Source organism: Paramisgurnus dabryanus, chromosome 23, assembly GCF_030506205.2.
Source record: "Paramisgurnus dabryanus chromosome 23, PD_genome_1.1, whole genome shotgun sequence".
Taxonomy (NCBI): Eukaryota; Metazoa; Chordata; class Actinopteri; order Cypriniformes; family Cobitidae; genus Paramisgurnus; species Paramisgurnus dabryanus.
This window is the reverse complement of record NC_133359.1, coordinates 27,257,485-27,284,191: the sequence shown is the minus strand read 5'-3', so window position 1 is coordinate 27,284,191 and position 26,707 is coordinate 27,257,485. Positions and strand designations below refer to the sequence as shown.

Genomic DNA, 26,707 nt, shown 5'->3' with positions numbered 1-26,707 from the left:
TCTCACCTGATCGCACACGTCAATTCATAGTGGAGGTCGACGCGTCAGAGGTGGGGGTAGGAGCAGTGCTTTCCCAGCGCGCATCCTCAGACGGAAAGGTTCATCCTTGCGCGTATTTTTCTCATCGCTTATCTCCTGCGGAAGTTAATTATGACATTGGCAATCGAGAGTTGTTGGCAGTCAAGTTAGCACTGGAAGAATGGCGTCACTGGCTTGAAGGGTCAGGGGTACCCTTTATTGTATGGACGGACCATAAGAATCTCGAATACATTAGAACCGCCAAAAGACTTAACTCCAGGCAGGCTCGGTGGGCTTTGTTTTTCGGTCGTTTCGATTTTACTCTTTCTTACCGACCGGGTTCCAAGAACATCAAACCCGATGCTTTATCCCGCCTTTTTGAGCGTTCCGATCGTACTGCCACTCCCGAGCGGATTTTACCGGAGACCATCATTATCTCCGCGCTCAGATGGGAGGTCGAATCGAAGGTGTTGACAGCCTTAGAAGGGGTAACGCCCCCGGCCCGTTGCCCACCGAACCGCTTATTTGTGCCGGAGGAGTTACGGTCAGATGTCCTTCAGTGGGGTCATGGTTCCAGTGTTGCCTGTCATCCAGGGGTTAGTAGGACTAGATTCCTAGTTAAGCAACGATTCTGGTGGCCAGGTATGGCTCGTGACACTCACGATTTCGTCTTGGCTTGCTCGGTTTGTGCCACTGGTAAGACTTCCAATCGTCCTCCAGATGGGTTACTTTTACCGCTGTCAGTCCCTTCGAGACCCTGGTCCCACATCTCGCTAGACTTTATTACCGCCCTCCCACCCTCCCAGGGTAATACGGTGATTTTAACCGTAGTGGACCGGTTCTCGAAGGCGACTCACTTTATTCCCTTGCCCAAATTACCTTCAGCCAAGGAAACAGCGGTAACTGTCATTGACCACGTCTTCCGTATACATGGCCTCCCGACAGACGTGGTCTCTGACAGAGGTCCCCAATTCGTATCCAAATTTTGGCGTGAGTTTTGCAAATTGCTAGGAGCGACTGTTAGTCTTTCTTCAGGGTTCCATCCCCAGAGCAATGGCCAAACCGAGCGAGCCAATCAGGATGTCGAGAGGGTGTTACGATGTTTGGTTTCCAAGAATCCTTCGTCCTGGAGTCAACAACTCTCAGTTGTGGAGTACGCACACAACTCTCTGCCAGTGTCATCCACGGGCATGTCTCCTTTTAAGTGTAGTCTAGGTTACCAACCACCAAATTTTTCTAGTCTGGAATCCGAGGTTTCGGTCCCCTCCGCACACGCATTAGTCCAGAGGTGTCACCGCACCTGGACCAGAGCTCGTAGAGCTCTGCTCCAGGTGAGGTCGCGCACCAAGGCTAAGGCCGATCGCCACCGGTCGAAGCCTCCCCGTTACGTCGTCGGTCAAAGAGTGTGGCTTTCTACCCAGAACATTCCGATGCGTTCCGTCTCGAATAAACTTGCTCCCAAATTTATTGGCCCGTTTTCTGTTACCAAGATCATTAATCCGGTAACAGTGCGTCTGAGCCTTCCTCCGGCGTACAGGAGGGTTCACCCTGTGTTCCACGTCTCCAAAATTAAACCGGTGATTTTTTCCCGTCTTAATCCGCCTGCCCCGGTTCCCCCCCCGCCTCGTCTCGTTAATGGGGAACCGACTTATTCGGTTAATCGTATTCTGGACTCCAGACGGAGGGGACGCGGATTTCAGTACTTTAAATCCACTGTTTCCTCCGTGTCATGTTTGTGTGTGTGTTTGTTTCTCACAGCTCTGCCATGTGCTCGTTAGGCTGATGCCGCTCACCTGTGTGTTGATTGCCTCGCTCCAGCTGCTCATCATTACATCTCCTCCATAAATACTCACATGACTCTCTGTTCCCTGCCAGATGATCACTTTCTGTTTGGTCCTCGTGTTGTGTGGTTCTACGTCTCAGTCTTGGATTACGAGTTGCATTGTGGATTGTTTATTGTCGTCGTCGTCTCTGTGTGGATGTTCCGTGTACAGTCTGGATTCACCACTGCTCACCACTCCACCAACGCCGCACTCAATAACCACCTACCACCGTAGTCCTCGTCACCATTGCCAACAACACCGGACATTTCCTGCTTGTGTCATTTCTCTCTCTGTGTTTATAAATAAACATTGTGTTTTCACCTGCAATTGCTTCCGCTCAGTTCGTGTCATTACAGTGTCAGTCTTTGAGGCATCTACGTATATAATGTCTATGTCACATATGTTTATGCCCTCTTACCCAATTTATAAAAAACTAAAAGAATCAGCTAATTCTACAACATTGTACAATCCATGTATGTTTTGATTTTCGTTCTGAACCTGATCTCTAACAAAAGTTATTTACAAAAATTCAATTATTTCAGCTTTTTGCTAAAAAATTGCTATTTTAAAGAAACCTACCCATATTTGAGAGGTTATGAAAAGAGAACAAATGAAGATAGGATGAAACTTTTTTCTGTTTTTTATTTTTAATAAAAATATAGAAATGTTCAAATGAATCAGCAAATAAACCTTTTGGGCAATCAGGACAGACTTTCAGTTAGTTTCAGGGTGTGTGCACATTGGGAGGAGAACACACTGGCTGAGAGGACGGACAGCTTTATTAATAAGATGTTGAGGTTATAAATCCTCTTTTTATGTTCTGTCAACCAGTTCTGTTCTATTTGTATTTGTAAGAAAACATTTCACAGTAAAAAATAGTTACGAAAGCAGCATTACAAAGATAATACCTTGCAAACTAGTCAAAGAGGACAGTGACCTGGAAAAACTCCCTAGCATGTTTAGGTATGATAAGAAACACAACATGACAGAAACCAAACCCATCTGGGAAAGCCCACCTTCACCGGCTACATCTAAATAAATGTATACAAACAACATATAAATCATAAACACATAAATGTTTAATGAAATTATTAACATTTCAGTCTTAGATATATACTGGCAAACCCAAAAAGCCAAAATAGAAAAGGCTGGTGCTTAATTTACAAGTGTATTCTCACAAATACAGGTGTGTTTCCATCCAAAGTTGCGTACTAACTTGAAAGTGCAAAATATCGCATAAAACATTTACAAAGCAGCGTTTCCAACCAGTGAGTTGGAGAAAACAAAATCATCACTTCCTACAAAACTGGCTCTAATATTAGTAAGAAAAGCAGGTAAAGCCACTGAATGTAATCCTTTTCATATAAATGAATTGCTCTTGATGCTTTCAGAGGTAGATTCCTCCTGTTTGAAAAGGCAGTCAAGTTCTGTAAGGTAATTTTACCGAACCACTTAGACGACAGACTTTGCCTATTCATTTCAAAACATCCAAAACAGATGCCGTGCAATATGAGATTGTCAGCTGGGAAGTCCAGTTATGGCGTCCATCGCATAAAGTCACATGACTTTTTTGTAAATCTAGGAATTCATTCGGTTAAAGTTTCTATCTTGTTTTGTTATCGGATAAGAAATTTATTCTACTCAATAGAGCATTTAGGTTTTTTATGCACAGTTTAACAATTAATGCGCATCTTGCCGTTTCCATCCAATATTTTTTATGCAATTTAAAGTATGCATAAAAGTTAGTGCCGATGGCCCTGTGGTTAGTGCGCCGACATATTGCACCACACTGGCTCATGACGACTAAAGCTTGATTCTCGTCTCGGAGGTCCTTTGCCGATCCCGCTCCCCTATCTTCCAACACTTTTCGGCGCCCTATAGCTAGTGTGCCAATTTGTGGTCATGTGTCGTTGCCGTCAACTGGTTGCTAATTTCGAGAGCACATTGTGTTTTGTTTGTTCTAGTTTCTGTGAGCCTCATCATTTTCTAATCAATTTTATATGTTCACGTAATTACCAATAAAAGCTTGCAACTTTATAGTTATAGCCTATTAAGTCACTGGTGCTGCTGCTACAAGTTTCAAAGTGAGGTGCTGGGATGCGTTTTGCTTTGAGTACAGTCGCTACCGGGGAAACCCCTTTACTTCTGTAACCAAAGTGCCTAGCAGATAATGAATTTGCATTATTAATAAGTTCTGCTGTTTTGGGCAAACCACGAACAAGACTTAAATGGGAAGTTTATCATTTTATAAAACTTTGTTTTTTTATGCAAATCATGTTTTTTACTGTCATTTCACCTTTTTATTCACAGTTCCTTTAAAAGGTCTTTTAAAAGTCTTAAAATAGATTTTTAAAAATCTTCCAGATACAGTGAGTATTTTTTGAGAAGGTGGCTAACGAAGTGTTATACTTGGAAATACCTAAAACATAAATATTTCAACATTTGAACTGTGTCTCACCCCTTTCAAAAAGTGTAAGCCAACTGTGTATTTGTCTTTATAACTGTGTAATTTATCCCAGTGAGTTCTTGAGGGTTCACCTATAGAAATACTGTATCCTCAGCACTGTTGGTCGGTGCCATTTCTTATATTTTGTAATCTGCATAAATTTCCTTAGTTGAACACAGTGGCCGGATTTATACAGGTAGTCTACCTGTTATATCAATTAATAATGTTAGCCCACTAGATTAGCAAACATGTGGTGGCAGCAGCGAAGGTGGCCTGGAATTCCTATATGGATTTATTATCTCAGTCCACCACAGATTGTAAATCTTCAAGGTTCCATGCAAAAGCCATGGTGCATGATGTCCAAAAATACTTTACTATCATGCTATTTGCCCCTAAAATCATCTTGCTGGATGGATTATGCTCCTTATACTCTTGGCCAAAGGGAAACAACAAAGAGCCCAATACCAAGCCTTGTGGCACACCTTACTTAACCTGTGTCCATTCTGGAAATATTAGGAGGCACAAACTTGAATTATTTTAGCGTCTCTTTGTAAAATCAGTGCCACAGTTTACAAATTGACACATTCTGAGAAAGTTTTTTTTTTTATCTCAAAGCCAATAAATAAACAGCACAAAACTGCCCAGTATATACCTAATGTTCTTAACCAATGTCCAGCAAGGTCCAGTTTCCTGCAGAGTTTAGTTTTAATTCTAATAAAACAAAGTTGTACGACATTCATTGCACAGATTGATCAGCGTATGACCTTAAAGTACAGTGAGAGCAATTAAAGTGCAAACTGCTCTGTAAGCTTTCCAATCGCTCTTGCTGTACTTTGATGTCATGCGCTGATCAGGAAGACCCGGACTAGCTTGTTTAAATGTGTTTCTTCAGGGTTGGAGGTCACAGATCATTGTTCCTCGAGTCTAATACTGGCCAGTATTAGCATGGCAATAAAATATGTTTATGATTATCCCAGTTGTGGTCACCACAGTGATGACAGCATCACATGAGCCACAGCGAAAAAGTGGCACAAGGACAGCATGTGGCCACGTGTTGATTAACACAGATTTCCACAAACAAAACGCCCAACATCAGACCTCTTTTTGTCTCTGACCTTATTTTTAAAGAGTGAAAACTTTTCATTAAAGAATCTCATTCGATTTGCAACTTGAACAGTGCCCAAGTATGCATGTTTGTGAAAGACATGAAGACACCAGAGACAGAACCTGCTCGGGCTTGTGGCTGCTGGTCCGTGTGCAGTGTGGTTATCATGGCTGTAGTGGCTTAAACCTGCAGGAAGTTTGTTTACAGAGATAAAGACCTGTCAGTCATCTCACAGCCTCTTATACAGTCACCCTCAATGACGTACTGTACTGTACGTATCAAGAGTACATGACATGAAATGTCTGTGCGTGTACAGTATTATCAAAAATTCATTTGTGGTAATCACACAGCTGCTTTATATCAAATGTGTCAAACTTTACAATGGTGTTATGGCTGTTGTCCTTTGTGCTGGTGTGAGACAGTTGGAAGAGTCTTCAGCAATGTTGTGCAATAGAGACAGTAACTCTGTGTGTGTGAGCAGATGTAACGGACTTCCTGTGGTGCCTGAAAATACCCTGCAATGCACTATTGGGAAAACATGAGAACACGCAGGCTGACACCACACTCGGGTTCCCGCTCAAGAGTCACAATGCACTGGTCAGCCAGTTAAACACAGTCAAATCTATATGCCTTGTTTTATAGGTCTGTGTATAATCAGAAAAATCATATCAGCATATATTTTTATGTTATTTTAACTTAACAATTTAAGTTAAACAATTTCAATTTGTTTTTCTAAGTTATGTCAACGTATCACAAGTCAAAACTTAAAGAAGTAGGTTGAACTGACTTGCATAATTACATTGTTTAAACTTAATGCTGCATTTTTACAGTGTATATTATATTAGTTCTTTAATTTAGATAATCCTTACTGTTTTTCAATCTGAAAACAAAACCTGTTCTCAACTCCAGAAAAGAGATGACATTACACAAATGTCCATAAAAGTCTTTCACATTTATATTTTAGGGAAGTGAATATGAAAGCTCCAAACTTCCCCATTTACTTTATGTCAGTGTGTGTGTGTGTGTGTGTGTGTGTGTGTGTGTATGAGTTTTTGTGTTCATAAAGTGTGTCCAAGCTTGTTACACACGGTCAGTTGACCAATTATTAAAATGGTGCCTTATTACTCAATGCTATTTTTTAAATATTGTTTATTTACTGTTTGTTGGTGGAATCACTAGGTAATATGCATAAGACAAGTAAACAAGAAAAAATGCATAAAAGCAAAAAATTATGAATGATGGAGTCACCAATATATACTAGTCAACATTTGAAGTGGATCAAAAAAGTTCATCAAAGTTGCCCTAAAACAAAACAGGTATTGGGTTTTGGCTTTTATCAATGGTTTTGCTCCACTTCAAATGTTTAACAGACAGATCATATTAATTATGCGTTTTAATTAATAAAACAATGGTAACTGCAAGATAATTAATTGCTGCCCTTTTTAGTTTAGATTTTTAAGAAAAATTTAGTTGTCAGTAATATTCAGCTTGATGGTTATGCTTGTCCACATGATAAAGGAGGTCTTGAATGTCCAAAAACAAATTTCTGAACAAAAACTAAGTTACTGCCTTTTGCCGTTATACACTGTAAAAACTTCTTGCTGCACTTAAATGTTTAAGTTTAAACAAATTGAATTAACAAGTAATTTCTACTTTTTCGACTAGTTAGAAGTTTCTTTAAATTTGTGAGAACTTAAGCCCATTCATCTTTATCTTTTTATGTATCAACTCCTCAATAGTCAAAAAACTAGAAATAACTTTTTAAAAAGCAACTATGGTCTGAATCATGATTTTACATTTTCTTTGGTGTGTTTTGGTGCGTTTACACCAAGCGCGGTAGAATCGGCAAACGCGAGTGATTTCAATGTTATGTCAATGTGAAGACGCGTTGACACACGTCTGGAGGTCCCGCGGCACGGATGAGGCATTTAGGGCGGTGCAGAAGACGCGTTTCCGCCTCATTCGCGCATCTAGTTCGCGTGAATGCGCCAATTGAGCGTATGGCGCGATACGAACGAATGGTGCTTTTTGTGCATTTTGCGTTTGAAGCAAAATTGCAGCTGACACCCGAGTTGAAAAATGTGACGGATTTTCACGCCGCGTTAAACAATCAGGAGCCTGCTTACTGCTGTGGCGACAGTCACCGGAGCTATACGACACAAGTTCTTATTTCTATAGAGACAGGAATAAAAAGGACCTCGCTTGGAAGAGTGTCAGTTGTAAATACACATTTCACTTTTGAGTCACGTTTATCGACCCGTGCCGTTTATTTTCCCCCTATAGTAAGATGACGAAATACAAACCAGTAACTCTTTCGATAAATGCACAATCAACATCAGCCATCTTGCAAACAGACAACTGCATAGCACTTGCCCCTCCTACAAGAAGCGGATTTTGCCACTGACGCGCGTCAAATGCTTGCTTTTTTTGCTTGACGCGCGAATGCATTCAAACTGTTCAAGCGGCAAACTAGGCGCGGTAGACGCGTTTTTGACGCCTGAAATGCGCTTGATGTAAACGCAGCATAAGTGTGTATTAGTACATGTTAACGAATGGTAAAAGGTACAAAGTAAATAATAATGCAAGTTTACAAATATAGTTGTTGTATGGTTCATAAAGAATCTTTAAGATCTGTTTTCAAAAAAAAAATGATAGAAAGGTAAGAAATAATTTGAAGAACCCTTTACTAAATGTTTTTCTAGCGCATCAATGTGAAGAATCTTTGGTAATAGTTTACTTGAATGGGTTTTCATAAGAGTGTCATTTGATCAATTGTCATTTTTAATGCAAAGATGACACTTTTTGAATTGTCTTTGTTATGACAACTTGACATAAACCGATACATCATAACTTGACATAAATCTGTCATTAATGTGACATAGCAGAATAATGATCAAACTTAAGAAACTAGCTAGCTTTATAAGTTAACATTACATTTAACTGTCATTTAAAGGTGCAGTGTGTAACTTTTAGAAGAAACTCTTGACAGAGATGCAATATAATATACAGAACTATATTAACAGTGGAGTATAAAGACCTTACATAATGATCTATTATGTTTTTATTACCTTAGAATAAGATGTTTTTATCTACATACACTGTGGGTCCCTTTCATGAATGTCGCCATTTTGTGCCGCCATGTTTCTACAGAAGCCCTTAAACAAACTTTGTTTAATAAGTTGTCTCTGATGATGACATGTTTGTCCTGTGGCGGCTACCATAGCTTCTCTATGCGTTTCAGAAGCAAGGGGTGAGCCGTGAACAAGCCGTTTGTTGCAATTCGCAACCTCACCTCTAGATGGCGCTAAAATGTACACACTGCACCTTTAAATGCCATTATGTGTTAATACTAGTGATGCACCGATGTATCGGCAATAGCACGAGAAAGGCCGATACCGATTGTTTATTAATTAACTGCATAAAGAAATCCATTATATTTAAAAAAAAAAAATGAGTTAATGTTGTTAATAAAATAAATGCTGAATAGCAAAAACCACCTTTGAAGGTTGTCATGCTGTCTTCTTATATTTGTTTTAGCTTAATTTGTACCTCTCTAATTATGTTGGTCAGTTGAATGTTAATTAGATCCAATCCATGTTCAGTAAAAATAATTTGATTCAGAAATAAACTAGCTTATAGACCAACTGTATAGGATTGTATACAAGTGTTTAATATCGGTATCGGCCAAAAGTTGTCTGTTTAAATCGGTATCGGCCAAGAAAAATCCTATTGGTGCATCCCTAGTCAATACTATGTAAAATAATTTTAAATACTTTAACAAAATGCAACAAGTCAATATATTAAACTTAACTTTATGTATGTGCACATTAATAAAAAACTGACAACAAAAAGAGCTTGTTCTGAAGGGTTCTGAAATTGACTGACAAAATGAACAAAACATTTAATCAATATAATTTAATATAATTACTTTTGCAGCAATATGGACCCAACGCTGCATGGCTTGACCCATTATTGTACTGTTTTCATTTAATTTTAAGTGAATTAATCTCCAAATGCAACAAAATATAATTTTATCAATTTTAATTATTATTATTATTATTATTACTGAATGGTTGAGTTTATTTGTTAAACACATTAAGGAAACTTAAAAAATTCATGATGTTGTTATAAAACTATTTGACAGAGTATTAATGTCATTTTGTTGACAAATTATATTATTATATGTACCACTGTAGTTGAGGTAAAAAAAAATATTCATGATGCTGTTAGAAAACTATTTGACAGAGTATTAACACTTTATAAACGTACAGTTGTCATAAACGTGCATAAAATCTCCTTCATGTTCATAGCACATGTCATGTCAGTCTTATGAACAACCCTTTAAGTAAAGTGTTAACCGAACCGTTTATAAAATCTTTATTTGTAAGAATCATGGCCAGCGTTGACCTAAATTATTTTTGGAAAATCCTTTATCTGCGGTAACACAGCGTCCAACGCTAAGATTTGCAGACTACAAAATTCATATTATAATCACACAATAAGTAAAGTGAAGAGCTGATGACCAAACCTCGGGATATTTAATTATTGCTTAGTTTGCTTTAAAGGAATTTTTGCACAAAAATTTTCCACATCCAAAGCAATGTGAGAAACATCTACTGTAATGTCCTACAAGTGCAGTGCATAAAAATCCAGGGCAAGCACAGAATAATGTGTTTGTTTATGCAGCAGTAGTAGTTGCTTCCCCAAAACCTGCGATAACAGAGCGATTCTTTGATGAAAAGGGGAACAAGACTCTCTCAGAACTTCACTTTGTTCGACACATTCAACTTTATGATGCCTAGACAATAGCTTATGTAAAAATCTTCCTCTGATTGACACACATCACTGCATATTAAATTACTCTATAGAGGGTTGTCATTTAACCTGAGCCTTACGCTTAATAATCATCACAAATATAATTTGAATAAAAATGGCAGAAATAAAGTGGTCACAAATCCAACCATTTAAAGTTTCATGTACACCTACTTGTCTGTGTATACATGCCAATCAAATGTCCAAAAACCCTTTTAGATAAAAACAATTGGCCAACCCATCATCTAGATCTTGATTGGCCTGGCTGACATCCCTTGACAATGTTGCAAATGAAAAATCACGTGTCATCGCCACATCGACCAATCAGAGGCCAGATCCTTAGGTGAAGTCCCGTAAATCAGACCATGGCAGTAGAGATCATCAGAAACCATCAGCATTTCAATCTTTCTCGCATCAGGACAATCGAGCTGAAGGCAGGAGAGGTTTAAAACAAGATTTGAGGCATATGTCCGTTTAACAGAGCTAGCACAGGATAGAGACCCTTGTGAAGTAATCTCCAAGTTATGCAATATTCTGTAAAAAAGAGTGAAACTGTGAGATAGACATCACAGAAGAAGCTTGACTGTATGATTAAAGGGCCTCATGTTGCATTACAGAATGGAAAGTTGTGTTATTTCACCTGTAAGTAAAAAAAATTTAAATATTGTAACCTATAATTTTGTAAAGATTCTAAAATGTATCATTTTTGTATATAAATGTAATTATGTATTAAAGCAGTCAATTAGTTATTAGTTTTACTAAAACAAACAAACTTAAACAAAACAATTCTGACTTTTTAACCATAGATAGCTTTTCATTCAAATCTATAAAACTGTGACAAATGTAAAATGATACTTATTTATCATCAAGTAAGAAGACATTATATAGAAAGAGAAATTCAAAGTAAATTTTGTTCTCAGTTACCAGAAGAAATAATCCCATACGATCATGACGGTCGGCTGATGTACGACTTCTATTCGTATCTCACTCCTGAACCTGGAACTCATGCTGGTAAGCTGAATCTCACATCAATCTCATCTTTTCACTCATTTCATTTCTCGGAAATATCTCAAATTGGTTTTCAAGTTATTCATTTCCATAGAGTTTTATTGTGGAAAATCATAGCAATTTAAATCACAAAACTCTCAAATTACAAACGCAGTTTTACACAGGCATTTCATTTTTATTTTCAGAAAATGGATGGGAATATTCAAGTGTTCATGCCCATCACAGTGAATATGAACCCCCTCAGGGAAACTGCATTGAGCTGTCCTCCACCCCGTACCACTATAGAGATGTGGAGACCTACCATCCACCTGTAGATCCTGGGATGGGACCCCTTCTGCCTGTAGTTCCTCCACAGGTTTGATATTTTTTATAAACTTCCAGGAAGTTTGAGATTTCCTAATAAATAAATAAATGAATAAAAGTTATTACCCCCAACGCTGAATAACCAAAAAATAAATCAGAATATTTGTTTGTCTTTCTAGTACTGGCCGTTTATTCATATTAAACATAATACACACATTATGCTTTGATTATGAAGTTACAGCATTTTCCAGACAAATTTTCTGTATATGGAAAGTTTCCATTGCTTTGACTGTGGGTCATGTGTTGCTCAGGACTTTCTGGGTTAAACAACGAAAGTGGACAAATGAGTGAAATTGGAGGTTGATCATCATCTAACCATATATTTACACAAAAATGACAAAAATGTGTCTTAAACACTAACTACATTCAAAGGGCACTGCTTTATGTATTTCTGTAGTACATACACAAGATTTTAATACAACTTGAAATAGTTTTACTGTTTAAATGTAGTAAGAGTGACAATTAACAAAACATATATGCAGGATTAGACTTGGTACAGTTATTTTACCAACACCTCAGTATGAATACTTTTAAATCATTTGAGGACAAGAGATACATTTATAAAGTAAATGTTGCGAAGAAAAATGCCTTTGTTTAAATGTAGACTATACTTAACTTGAAACATTTTTCAAGTGTTTGTCATTGGAAAATGTACTTTACTTCATTTCAAAGCATAATATTTTTACTTGTATTTTCATAAAAACAAGTTGTTTTTTTACATTTAATACTTAAGTACTTAAAAATCTAATAATTTTTAATAGAAGTAAAACTTTTGCTTGGGTAAAAGTAAGAAAGTACTAGATTTTTTAATGTTATTAAGTGCACTGTAAAAAAAATCATCATTTTTGTCAAATCAACATATATTCTGGTACTTTAACTTATAAAAAGAAGTTTAAATTTTTAAACAACTTTTTAACTTATCACAAGTCAAATCTTAAAAAAGAAGGTTAAATTGACTTGCAAAACCAAGGTGTTTTAAATATTGTTTTACAGTGTATTAAATTTAATTTAATGAAATGCAGTGGAATGAAAAAGTATGTAAGGTTTCCAAAGAAAATAAACTGATCAAGTATAGATATTTGAAAAATGTACTCGGGTATACTGTAACTGTAAAGGGAAAGAGGACACAGAGAAAGCATTCATAAAAAGTATTCTGACTTGCAGAGCTTTTAAACAGAAGAGCTATGCAAGTGCTTTGTTTCATGTCGTTGCATGTCATTTAAATGGAATAGTAAAAATTGTGACAGATATCAATGATTCACGATACCCTGAAATATGCATGCCTTTGAACTAAAATGTTGTTTTGTGAAGTGTGTTCATGATGACAATGCATGAGTTTTTTTTTTCTCAATGACTGCTACCGAGGCTGAGGCTCATAAATATCATTTTACAGGGTTTTTTTTTATATTTTCGATTTTCATATTTTTTTCATATTTCATATTCTCATTTTATTTAACTTCATTATTATTATTTTATACTTCATTGTCATTATTTTGAGCTCATAGTGATCGAATATCACTCCTGTCTTCACAACAAAAAAGTCATATTTTGTTTGTAATTTATTTTATAATCCGCCAAACAATATACATGTATATTAAAAACAATATGGTTTAGGGCATTTAGACTTTTAAAAGTAAGTGGCAGCGCAGTAAGACAAAATACACTTATATTATAGTAGTATAGTCTCTTGACATGTTGTGTACTAGGTATATTTGTTTTATGGATTTTTAGAAATTTTGTTAGAAAAAATAACTAAAATTAAAATCTCATTAAAATGTTATTTTCTACTGAGCCCATGATGTATTTTAATGCAAAGTGTGTTTATCCAATAAGCAATATAAATAAACAGAGATAACAATAAAATATTAGTCTGCAGCCAGCGATTGAGAGAGAGAGAGAGAGAGAGAGAGAGAGAGAGAGAGAGAGAGAGAGAGAGAGAGAGATGTGCAGGATGTGAGTGGAGGCACAGACAACTTATTGCTCAACATTGTCTTTTCCTGACTGAATACTGCTGTCAGTGCCGCTATACACAACACAGCTTTACACACAACACGTACTATATGCACACATTATATTAATTCTCACAGATTCTGCTTTACATGTCTTTTGAAGGTACAGTTCACCAAAAAATAAAACATTTGATATTATTTATTTACTCTTAAGTCATCCCAAATCTGTCTTTCCTTTGGGCAAAGGTTTTTTTGCAGAATTTCCAAGTTTATCAGTCATCAAATATGAATAACAACTTACATTTAGGAAATAACGCAAACCTGTCATATGGCTTCAGGAAACTTGGAATACAGCACACACTATTCAATACTAAAGATATCAATGTTATTTTAATTTTATGTTAAAAACAAAACCGTAAATCACTAAAAATGACTTTAGCTTGGTTTTTACATAATGGGTCACACATGACTGTGAATGAGTACAGTAAATGATGACAGAAAAGTTTCATTTTAGATAATAGCTGTAGTTGAGTGTTTAAATACTGTGGTTTTCTGCAATGATTTGAAAGCAAACATGATTAGTAAATCCAGAGCCACACAGTTGTGTGTCCCTTTTTGTTGACACTGTGTTTTCATACTTCCTCTTTCAATGTAAAGTAATTCTGTGGTTTCCAAGTAGATGAGAGCAATAATACACGATCACGCTAAACCAGCATTTTCTGCTTAAAAATAAGTTAAGATGTGGGAAAGTGTAAGATCTTTTTCATGTCTAGCATTATGAACAGTAACCCTGATAAAAAGACCAGAACTTTTTCCCACGCTTCCAGTACTTACTCTTTTATACACTATACTGTGAAATATATCACTCACCCATTTCGTGAAATTGATTTTTGGTCTTGTCCACCCCTATGGACCAGCAAAGATGTGCCATTAATCAGCTAACCTAATGAAGAGTTTTACGGTTAAACTTTCCGTTGTGTTTACAAATACTGGGTGGGATTGATTGACATTTTGATCATTGTGATTTTTGGCAATCTAGTAGCATTAGTCATACAGAAGCAAGACTGATGAATAGTTTTCTCTCTGTAGTACACTTACGTATCACATCACCAGCTGTACCAACGCTCACCCGTCCCCCACTGCAGCACTGATGATGAGGAACCTGGGGGTCGCAGTCCACCCTTCGAGGTATCAGAGGGTGAAGAGGACAATGACAGACATCCAGGGACGTCCAGTGCTCTGATAGGTGAGTTATGAACACTTTGACATGACAGGAGAGGCTCATTATCTCATATCAGAACTAAATTTTTAACCAAAAGATATCTCAGATGTCAATACTGTGAGTCACAGTTTGATGATAGCGCACATGCTGTAAGTCAGAATGAAAGGTTGTTGTTCTTTGTTGGTGTTGTGTTGAAACCTTTAATGTCCCAATACTTATGAAGGGCACTGTAGCTTTAATCTTTCTGACGAAAGTCTTTCTGCAAAACTGGAAGACCAAACATTACATACAGTATAGTCAAGTTTGCTACTAGAAAATATATGAGACTCTGGACCACAAAACTAAGTCGCATTGATGACATGTAACATTGTATGGGTCAAAATTATCCATTTTTCTTTATTTGGACAACTTTAAAGGCAATTTTCTCAATATTTAGATTTGTCCAGATTTTAAATAGTCGTATCTTAGGCAAATATTGTCCTATCCTATAAACAGTACTGTACATCAATGGAAAGCTTATTTGTTCAACTTTCAAATCTCAAGTTTAAAAAATGACCCTTATGACTGGTTTTGTGGTCCAGGGTCACAAATAGCAATAGAAGTAGCCACAGTAACTAAAATGATATTATTTGCAAACATGGTTCCCCCTTTATAACTTCTTCAATGCTGAGTTTTAAGAATTTTGAATCTTGAAGAATGGCTGCTATTAATATTTTTAAATGCACTGCAAGTTTGACCACTCATTTTAGCCTTATGTTTAATCTCTGCTTTGTTGATTGTCCTTTGTGCATTTCTCAATAAAAAAAGAAATAATTATTAATAATAAATAAAAAAAATTGTTGTCAAGCCAAACATATTCATTTCTTTTATTAAAAAACATTTTTTTATTTTAAAGGTGCCATAGAATGTAATACATTTATGTATGCATAGATGAATAATAAAGGTAATGAGATATTGTGAGTTTCAAACACTATTGTTTCTTCGTTCTTATGTAAACCTTGTGCATGTAAAACACCACTGGAAAACAGACCAATCATAACATAACACCGACTGTGATGTTACAGTCCAGATGTACGCCCCAACTTTAAATTAAACGTTAAATTAAGGACAATGTTGTTACATTGCTAAAAACAAAGTTGTGACTATATGCTAGTTAATGCTATATGCTAACGCTTAGCCTGAAGTTCTACTGTTGATGTTAAAATTAAGTTTTGTGGGTCCATACTGAAACAAACCCCCACTCAGCACTCAGAAACGTCCATTAACAATCTCCAAACAATCGATTATTCCCCAAAATCTGTATCTTCATCTGATACAGACTCAAAAACGTAAGGTTGGTTTGCTTTGAGAGCCACCAGCCAATTCATGGTAGCTTCTTTTTGCCAATGCTCACCCATGAGGCCGTTTGACCAACATGTTAAACAACCAATCACAGTTTGTTTCATCTAGCGCCAAGTTTGGGGCGTGGAAAGTCCCCACAACAAAAGACCGGCTTGCATCAACACTCGCGTCTCCTGGAAATTCCTTTTTTTATCAGAAGATGAGCAGAGCAGAGCTTGACATTATTATTCATGACCTTTTTAAATAAGGTAATAATAGACCATTTCATTCTGAGGGCAAATCCTAGGCTTGTAAATGGAGATGTATCTGGATAATTTTTGCACTTTATAAAGTCACATACATTTTATGCAGATATCAGAGAACAATTTAAGAGATTATTTTAATGCATTCTTTGGCACCTTTAATAAAAAACAATTATAGAATCACATAGATGCTGCATTGATGGCTGAATTACATCAACATTAGTGCCAGGGCCAGATCTAGGCATGAGCAGGGATCCAAACATTTATATTCAAAACATTTGACAGACAATTTTATCCAAAGCGACTTACAATGCATAATTTGTTCCCTGGGTTCAAAGCCACACTGTAAAAACCCTTTGCTGCCTTAAATTATTAAATTATTATTATTAAGTCATTTCAATTTACTGCGGTTTCCCGGACAGGGCTTATCCTGGTCCCAGTCTAAAATGCACCTTGTACTGACACATTTTATACATCAGTGACATTGTTTTGTGTCAAGATGCACACAACTATGTTTTTGGTAAGGTTTGTTCCTTTTCAGTATTTCTTTAGTTAACAAATAATGTTGAAGTTGTGTTAACCTATATATTTCTAGATGATGCGTGTTTAAAAATGAGTAATAATATAAAACAATAAAAATGAGAAGAATATAAGTAGACTTAAGCCCTTTTGATTCACCATCCATGAATGTCAACTTCTACAGGAAACAAAAGAAAAGTTCGCCTCTATCAGTTCCTTCTGGACCTCCTTCAAGACGGAGACATGCGAGACTGCATCTGGTGGGTGGACAGAGAGCGAGGCATCTTTCAGTTCTCCTCCAAGCACAAGGAGACTCTTGCCGGTCGATGGGGCCAGCAGAAGGGCAACCGCAAGAGGATGACCTATCAGAAGATGGCCAGGGCCCTGCGAAACTACGGCAAGACGGGCGAGGTCAAAAAAGTGAAGAAGAAACTGACGTATCAGTTCAGCGGTGATGTGATGAGGAGGATGTCAGTGGAGAGGCGACAGTATCATCACTGAGAGAGAACTGATGGACGTGACACAATTTAATACAGATTTTCCCACATATACATCAATATTCTCAAAGATCCTGTCAAGCAGAGCATTCTTTTTGTAATGATTTTATCTCAGGGATTTCAAATTTGAACTTAAAAACCATTAGCAAACATCGGTGTGTTTTTGTAAGTGAAGGGCAGACAAATAAACGCAGCATGATTTAATGAAAGTCTGTAGTTTCGTGACACTGTATAATGGGCTGGACACACTTGTGTTATTGTTGAGCTAATCAGTGAGTTCAATGTAATATTAATCTTTGTGCTTCAGTTACACAACGTAATTGCTAATAAATTCAGGGATATTACTGAAGATTTGGGATGTCATATTTCACACAACAGATTGTAAAGGGTGTTAAAAAGAAAGCTGTACAAAAGCTGTCACTTGGATGGTATCCTTTAAAAGGTCCTAATATGCACAGGCATGTACCTTAAACGGAACCTGTATGTAACTAATATGCACCCTTTAGGTACAAATGTGTACTTTTTATAAAGTTAATGTCCCGTTAGATTTTTGGAGAGTGCAGAGGCTGGATTTATTTAAAATAAGTGGACTGCATGTGAACTGACAAAGGCAACAATAACAAAAGGATTTTAGTAAATATTATATTAAATATACACTGTAAAAAAATTCCGTAGAAATTGCAGCTGGATGCCAGTAACTTACCGTAGATTTAAATTTATGTTTTTTACTGGCAACATTTTGTTCAAAGTTAAATGAACATTAAACATTTACAAATCTTTGTCTTTACAGAGTAAAACTAAAAAAACAGCATCAAGCAAAACATTCTGGGAAACAAAATCTGAAGCAAAAAAACAGAAAAAGGTTGATGATGATTTCTGGTTCCCAGAATGCTTTGCATGAGGCTGTTATTGTATAGTTTTAGTCTGTAAAGATAAAGAGTTGTTAATATTTAAAATTTATTTAACTTTGAACAAACTCTTGCCAGTAAATAGCATAAATTTAAATCTACGGTAAATTACCGGCAACCCAGCTGCAATAACATTGTCATTTCTACGGAATTTTTTTATAGTGTAGGGTCCCAAATCCTGCGACTAGTTGTGAGAGTTAAAACATTATTATTATTAATTAAAACATCATTATTATAAAGTGATGAGAAAGTTGAAAAAAATGTCTTGACTTTGCATAAAACTGTTTAAAAATAATGTTATATATATGTTTTTGAATATTTTGAAATAACTTTGTGTTCTTTAATAGATGCATCTGACCTTTTGTGTAAATGTATTCTGCTTTCATTCAAACAGTAACTTTCTAAAAGTGCAGAATCCTTATTTTACATCATAAAAGCCTTTCTGTTGTTTGTAGGTTTTACTTCATCAGATACTCAATGTGCACTTTTATAATATCTATGTATGCAGATGATGCTATGTATATCTATGCGGCTCTATTCTGCCATTTAGGGGACTATTAACAAAATGCCCCACATTTGAAAACTACCGACTAACAGATTTTACCTTTAATTAATCCATTAAATTTATAGTTTATATTAATCCCAATTTTATTGTCCTAATAAATAAATTGATATTAAATAAATAAATAAATGACCCTGTTGCCGGTTCACCGCTTTTCCATCCTTCCTGTTGATAGGTGAGCACTACAGACCGGGAACACCCCACAAGAGCTGCAGGTTTGGAGATGCTCTGACCCAGTTGTCTAGCCCCAGTGGTTATGCCCCAACCAAAGAATATTTAGGGCATAAAACATTCCGAATTACCAAAACAAAAAATTTGAATTAAAAAAACATATTAAATCTAATGCTGTTGGTTAGTAGCCTTATTTTTCTGAGGTGTAATTACACAGAATTGATGATAAATTAATGTATTTTATAAAATGAAGTTAAACTGGGGCCCCTGGCACCATCTCAGGGCCCTTACGCTTGCCCATATTTTCAGCTTCTTCTAACACATTAACTTTGAGGAGAAATTGTGATGGCTAGACGACTCGACCAGAGCATCTCCAAAACTGCAGCTCTTGTGGGGTGTTCCCGGTCTGCACCTATCAAAAGTAGTATTCGTGTTCACTCAACATGAAATTAACACGTAAGCTCTACTCAATTACTTACTCTTTGATAACTTTTATCTCCACTTTTCTCTCTCACTTTTATCCAATCACAACGTTCTGGTTAGCTGGCCAATCGGAGGACACTGCGCTTTTCAAAACAATGAGCTTTATACAAAGGCAGCAACAATAATGTACGGTATGTGAAAATAGTGTGTTTTTTTAATCATAAACCACGCAAACACATATCGTACCAAATACACAAAATAACATTGTTTTGTGTGTGCTCTTTAACACAAACTCAAATTTCACCCTCATTAAAATGCATAAAATAGCACTTCATTTCTACATTTGCTCGCCCAAAAGTTCAATTCAGTTTAAAATGATGCAACTATGTTTAAAAACAGAAACTTCATCAATTGTGTTCAAATAAGGTAAACATTTTTTGAGTGCATGTTTAGTTTTGTGATACAAGAGGTGAACCAATATGATTTCCATATTTAAAATTAGTGAGTTTAATATTTTATAGAATAACAATGTATAATTTAGGTGAAGACATAATAATGTCTTGCATAATAGGAATGACCCAAAAAATTGTTGCCAATGATCAAAATGTATTTATTCATTTTTATTTATTTATCCTTTATTTTTCCAGGAAAGTCCCATTGAGATTATAAGCATCTCCTTATCCAGGAAGTCCTGGCCAAGATGGCTGGACAAAAGTTTCACATAAACACGCACGAAAGCACGTACACAGCATGAATAATTCAAATACATTTAGCAGTCAAATCTTTTTCAATGCCTTATTCTCCAGTTTGTTTTGCTTAAATACATTGTATAACAAATTACTGGCTCATGCGGTCATTAAAGATCATAATGTGGTCACTAAACATACATATGTATGCACAGTGTTTGTAGTGTAACTTTAAGTTTACAGTTATCAGATTTGAATGGTCATTTCCTTAATTCACATTATAAATTTCATATGAAACAATTCTCGCATGCATGCAAAAGCATGATCAGAGATTTAATGACTACATTAGCAAATCTGTAAAACCCATAAAGTACCTCAGAAACACTGACAACAATAAGCATAGCTTAGGGATAGTGCACTACATTAACACACAAAAGGTCATGGGTTCAAACCCAGTGAACACACATACTGGGGGAAAAAAGAAATGTATAGCTTGTAATGCAGTGTAAGCCGTTTTGGATAAAAGCGTCTGCCAAATGCATAAATGTAAGGTTATGTTAAAACAGTATACACTTACAAAAGGTAAAATCATTTTTACCGTAATTTCTCTTTTACATTAACTGACAGAGCTAATGCTAACTCCCCAAGATCATAGGTTTGATACACACGAAACACATAAAAACAAACCTTGATTGTGCTGTGCCACTTTGGATAAAGCGCTTCTCAAGTGCATAAATGTGACTCAGTCTGTGAAAACCCGGCTAAACCCGGATTTACTGTTTTCTACATAAAATCATTTTACAGAATGTAAAGAACATGTAATCTTGATATTTTTAATCTTGACTGAAATCAATGTGAAATCAAACTTTGATGCTCTGAATCTCATCATTAGTTTATGAGGCTTTAACCTGGAGTTCACAGACACGGTCACTAACAAAAACATAATTATAGTAATTATAGTGCATTTGGGGAACACGGATGTTACTACGTATAGTAAAGTTGTATAAAAAGGGTTTTTTAAAGATGTTATGTTAAAGGAATAGTCTACCCTTTTGCCATATTATGCAATATGTTAATAATGTTATTACCTCAACTTAGACAAATTAATACGTATCTATCTTTTTTCAATGCGTGCACTGTACAGCGCGTTGTGAATGTGTTAGCATTTAGCCTAGCCCCATTCATTCCTATGGTACCAAACAGGGAAGCCACCAAACACTTCCGTGTTTTCCCTATTTAAAGACTGTTACATGAGGAGTTATCCCAGTAAGTATGGTGCCACAAAATAAAAAATTTTTTTGGTACCATAGGAATGAATGGGGCTAGGCTAAATGCTAACACATTCACAATGCGCTGTACAGTGCACGCATTGAAAAAAGATAGGTATGTATTAATTCGTCTAGGTTGAGGTAATAACATAGTTTAATATTTGAAAAGGGTAGACTATTCCTTTAAAGAATGGCTATCTCCGGTTTTGTATGGCTTAACTATCACAAATAAAAAAATTAAAAAGATCCTTGAATAATAAGGATAAGCTAACTAAAGTGTTTAGTGTTTGCCACTTTCATTATAGTTTGTATAAAGGGATAATTCACCCCAAAATAAACATATTGTGTCAAAACTTCCTCTAATATTGTCCCAAACCGGTATGAGTTTTTTTTAAAAATGACTGTAAGCACACAATTGACATTACTCATTCACTTCCACAGTATTTGGTTACCACCATTTATCTAAATATATTCTTTTGTGTTCAGCAGAATAAAGAAACTGTGGTACAAGATGACACAATTTTCATTTTGGGGGTGTAATATCCCTTTTCTGTCAGCTTTCATATATTGTAAACATAACAATCTATAGCTATATAGAAGTTGTTTCTATAAAAAAATAAGTTGATGTATCGGTACATCACTATACACAATGATAAATCATAACAGTATTTTTACATGGGTCCCTTTGTCATTACAGCATAAACAGTTGTTGCGTTTCACAGGTAATACCACAGGAAGTGACACACAGGCAGACGTGAGATTTCAGTCATGAAGTGTCTCTCTTATTTTGCTGGTGACGTTGTCTCGAAGCTCTTGGTGCCTGCTCAGATCTTTGACCTCTAGAGGAAGTGACCCGCTCCACACCATCAGCACTGAATCCTGACCTGAGACCATCACAAACACACAGCAAGAATTAAGAAATGTCTAGATAATATTTTATACTATAAATATAGAATACATGTACAGAATGATCTTACTGGATGGTGTTTTGATTTGATCTTGCATGCGTTGCCGTCTACCCAAGACTAGAACAACACTGCTTCGGTTTAGTGTTTCTGTGGAGCATAAGCAAAGAAGTAAAATGCTTTTTGTGATACCACTTATTTACTTCATTATTAAACTAGTTCTTGTGACTAGAAAGGTGCCCTAACAATAGATCCACTTGAGGAAGTTGTGGTGTGTATCTTTATGTGAACGGTGCAGTGTTCAGTACCGAGCGTGGCCGAACTCATGCAGCGTATGGAGTGGCAGTGTGGGCTGATGCTCTGCAGTAGTTGACAGCTGGAGGTCTCCACTAACAGGATGTGTCCTGCCCTAGTCCCGATCCAAAGAGTACCGCTGTGCTGAACCAGCAGTGATTTGACGGTGTCTTCACTCTGAACCTTTCTGGCAGAATCGTGTCTGTTAAGAGTAATTGAGAGGGTTAAAAGCGTGCCGGTAAAATTGAGTGTGTTTGTGCGTGTGTGTTGCTTACCCGAGTAATTGTGCGCAGTCGATGAGGTTTACCATCCTGTCGCTCTTCTTGTCCCAGACCTCCACACTGTTGCTTCCTGTTTTACTCACATACACGTGTTTGTCCACCGCTAAACGTAATATACACGCATCACCGCTGAATCGACCATGGTGCCTGAACAAACACATCTCAACATCAGCACCATGTTTTATGTTCAAGCAACATATTCAAATCCCACCGGTTAGATTTCTGACCAGAAGTCTAAAAAGTTTTGATGTATGTGGAAAACTGTAGACAAAATCCCTATGGATTTTGTTTATGTTTTTGTAAGTAAAAGTGAATTTATAATAATTTTATAGACACAATCATAAATGTACACTTCATTAAAATCTTCAATACATATATTATTGGTATTTGCACATCTGGTTAGATGTTAACTGCTGTTTATTGTTCCTGTAGTTCTCTCTACCATTAATGGCAATAAAGTTCAAGCTAATCTAATCAGAGCCTTTTAAGACCAATTTGCCAACAATAAAAATATGATGTCTGTCTCAAGTTAAATCTGTAGATAGCTATCATATTTAAAATATATAATTTTATTATTGACAATGTGCAGGACTGTGTTGATTTAGATTTTGAGGGGACTTATTTTTAGTGATGGGAGAAATGAAGCTTTTCAAAACTTTGAATCAATTGAATCAGTTGCTTCGAAAATTTATTTTGTGTCTCTGGTGCATACAAACTTGGCAAACAATCCATCCATGCTGTTTTGAGTGAGATACAGGTTTCTGAATGTCCTCTGCCTTGAGTCTCAGATTGCACAGTTTTTTAAAATCAGCTCTGTTGTGACGTAACTAGCCTTTTCGTCACACTCTGTTTGCATTTTCCCACCACTCCACCCCACTCGCAGGTCTCCACCCACCAGGTAGCTAGAGAGCACAGAGCAGTCACTTCGCTGATATCCTCTATACTGTTATCATGTCTCATGGAAATAACAGTGCTATTTGGATATTATGGATTATACTCCCGCCTACTTTTAAAAACAAAGTTTTAACGCGTGTTTATGTGTTTACTGGAACCTAAAGTGTAATCTCATATGCAGTATTAATGACGTAAATAGTCCTTAGATTGTAAACAACAGACGGATTATACGCATTTGTGGACAAAAATGGTCATAGGATGTATTTTATTGGACTTTTTTATGGATTATTCACACATCTGAAACTGATTTGATTCGCGATTGTTATATCAACACAAAGGTAAGAAATCACATTCATATTCTGCATGTTGTCATCTGGACTTCTGTCACAAAATACTCCATTTATGATGCTAGAGCATCTGTATCTCCAAACAGAGACCATATACTGATGCTAAACCCGTTATACCTTTTAAACGATGTATAGAAATGTTAATATTATTAATGTTTGTAGACAGTAGGCTATATAGATATTGTTAGCAGCAATAAAAAACTGACATCATCCCGCCCACGAATTGGTGCACGTCGAGTGGGTGAACTTGTGTGTGTGTTTTTAGCAGTCATTTGCCACTGAGAACGACAAGGTGGCTAACCGCTATGCTAGTTAGTTGCAGCGTGGTTTCTCCTGCAAAGCCAGTGACCAAATCATGCAGATTTTTGTCATTACGCAGTAGTTCAGAAAATTTTGGTAGCTGTGACATCCTCAAACATCTTTCTTTGCATCTGTTAAACGCAATGTCTGTAAGAACTAGGGATGTGCATCGATGCATTGCGTTCCCATTAAAAAGACCTGTCTAAAATCGATTCTGAATCGTAAGGCTCCGATTCAGTGTTTCATGCAAAGCTTGTGCATGTACTACGGCTCCGTGATCAGTAGGAAGTCCTTATCAATCTAAAATCACTACAAGTTTGACTTGTTTATAACGTGCATTTAAAAAAGCAACACTCGTCAAACACAATAATTTAAAATATTCTTTATTATCATGAAAATACCTGAAACAATCTGAAGAACAGCGATATAAATATGCCTCTAGATATTTCCTGGAATAGTGTTAGTAATGCTACTTCTTCTGTGGCACAAATGGTGTTTCTAAGCGAGAGCGCCCCCTGGCTTTTGGATGTGGCTGCATTTCACCGTAATTCATTCAAATTCATTAATTGAGAAAACGCGCATTTGCCCGATTAATTGTCACAACCATAGTAAGTACATATTGTTCATTTATTGTGTAATATGATTGAAAAGGTTATTTTGATGTACATTTTCTTGATTTATTTAACCTTACTATACCATTAATATGTAATCTTTCAATTTTATACTTAGTAATACTGAATGTTGTATATTTTTACAGTTTCTCAGTTGAAACATTTAACATTTTTAACACTTTGTAAACGACTTGATGTGTCCAGCCAAGTTTTTTAAGTCACTGTTAAACTTATTTGATAGTTGGATGCTAGAGAAGTCTAACAAGGCCAGTACAGTGAAAAGACATTAATTCAACAGACTGAGAAGGACGCTCAAGATTTGTGTGGGATCAAGATTTAGACATTCTAAAGACTCTTTCACATTAATCTGATTTTTCTGCATATCAAGTCCTATATAAGAATGGCAGAAGGTCGGACAGACTCAGGCACAGCCGAAGAGGTGCATTCTGTCAGCGCACATTCCTCAAAAGCATCCAGTTGTTCCTCAAGAGCAGTCGTCACTCAAGTGCCAGCATAGTGGTCTTAAAGCAAGAGCAAAAACAGAAGCTGCACAAGCCAGAGCAGCGTATGCTAAAAGAGAAATAGAATTGAAAGTTGAACAGGCACTTCTTCAAGCTACACTGAAGGCTTTGCAAGAAAATGATGCTGCTTTAGCAGAAGCACAGGTACTGGAGGAAGCATTGTTAAAAAGAAAACGTTGCGCAGCCAGTAGAGTGTCAGTTCCCATTCATAACACAATCTAAGGTCAGAAGTGGTAAACTACCAACCAACAGTTCAAGCTTCTCACTTTGTAAGTCCAATTAAAAGTGAGTCAGATTTTAAGCACTTACCATTACCAATTAGTTCATAAATCATGTATTTTGGTGCAAACATGTCTCAGAATTTCACCAAAATGTAATCTCCTTATCACTACCAAATGCAGAGTAGATATCCGGATAAAGAAGATTTCTTGTCCATTACCTATGACCTCGCAAAGTATCTAGCTCATATGCAGCTTGTGTCAGCTGGGCTTACCTACTTTGAGGACAAGCCCATTAACTACTGGGCATGGAAATCATCTTTCAATGGTGCTTTTTCTGGTCTTGTTCTTTCTTCTGCATAAGATTGATCTCTTATTTAAATACCTGGGTAGAGAATCTTCTGAGCATGCATGGCAACTGAAAGCTGCTCATATCAGAAATCCATCAGCTGTGCTGAGAATTACATGGCAGACAATTGAGAAAATATATGGTTCTCCAGAAGCAATTGATCATGCTCTTTTTGCTAAACTTGAAAACTTTCCCGGAGTGTCAAACAAAGACCCACCAAAGCTCTGAGATTTAGAAGACATCCTCTCAGAACTAGAAGCTGCTAAGCTTGAAGGATACATACCAGGTCTGGCATACTTGGGACACTTCTAAGGGAGTAAATCCTATTGTGGAGAAAGTTCCATATACATTCAAGAAAAGTGGATGTCATTTGGATCCAAATATAAGCAAGAATATCATGTTGCTTTTCCACCTTTCTCAGTGTTTGCAAATTTGGTTTGTTCGGAAGCAAAAGCACATACAGATCCGAGTTTCAGTACATTTCCTCACGCGAAAAATGAGAAAGAATTTAAAGACAAAGACAAATGCCAATTTCTGTTCACAAGACTCAAGTTAATCATTTAACTAAAATACGATCTGAACGGGAAAAGAGATCAGTTAGCCTGAACAAAAGCTGCCCAATAC

General features: G+C 36.5%; 2 protein-coding genes across 2 annotated transcripts in view; one reads left to right on the top strand and one right to left on the bottom strand.

The window, feature by feature from the left end:
• Nucleotides 1-10,581: 10,581 nt before the first annotated feature.
• On the top strand, nt 10,582-17,689 carry spi1a (Spi-1 proto-oncogene a). Its single transcript, XM_065291190.2, has 5 exons — nt 10,582-10,846; nt 11,125-11,215; nt 11,398-11,567; nt 14,614-14,770; nt 17,033-17,689. Exons 1-5 carry the CDS (start codon nt 10,808-10,810, stop codon nt 17,347-17,349), a joined length of 774 nt encoding a protein of 257 aa, XP_065147262.1. The 5' UTR covers nt 10,582-10,807; the 3' UTR covers nt 17,350-17,689.
• A 3,809-nt stretch (nt 17,690-21,498) lies between these two features.
• Nucleotides 21,499-26,707, bottom strand: part of lrrk2 (leucine-rich repeat kinase 2) — a 46,363-nt gene continuing 41,154 nt past the window's right edge. The window contains exons 47-50 of the mRNA XM_065291191.2: nt 22,838-22,990; nt 22,577-22,764; nt 22,341-22,418; nt 21,499-22,247 (exon numbers count right to left, since the gene is read on the bottom strand). Coding sequence (XP_065147263.1) covers nt 22,126-22,247; nt 22,341-22,418; nt 22,577-22,764; nt 22,838-22,990 — 541 coding nt within the window. The 3' untranslated portion in view covers nt 21,499-22,125. The remainder of the gene's footprint in view (nt 22,248-22,340; nt 22,419-22,576; nt 22,765-22,837; nt 22,991-26,707) is intronic.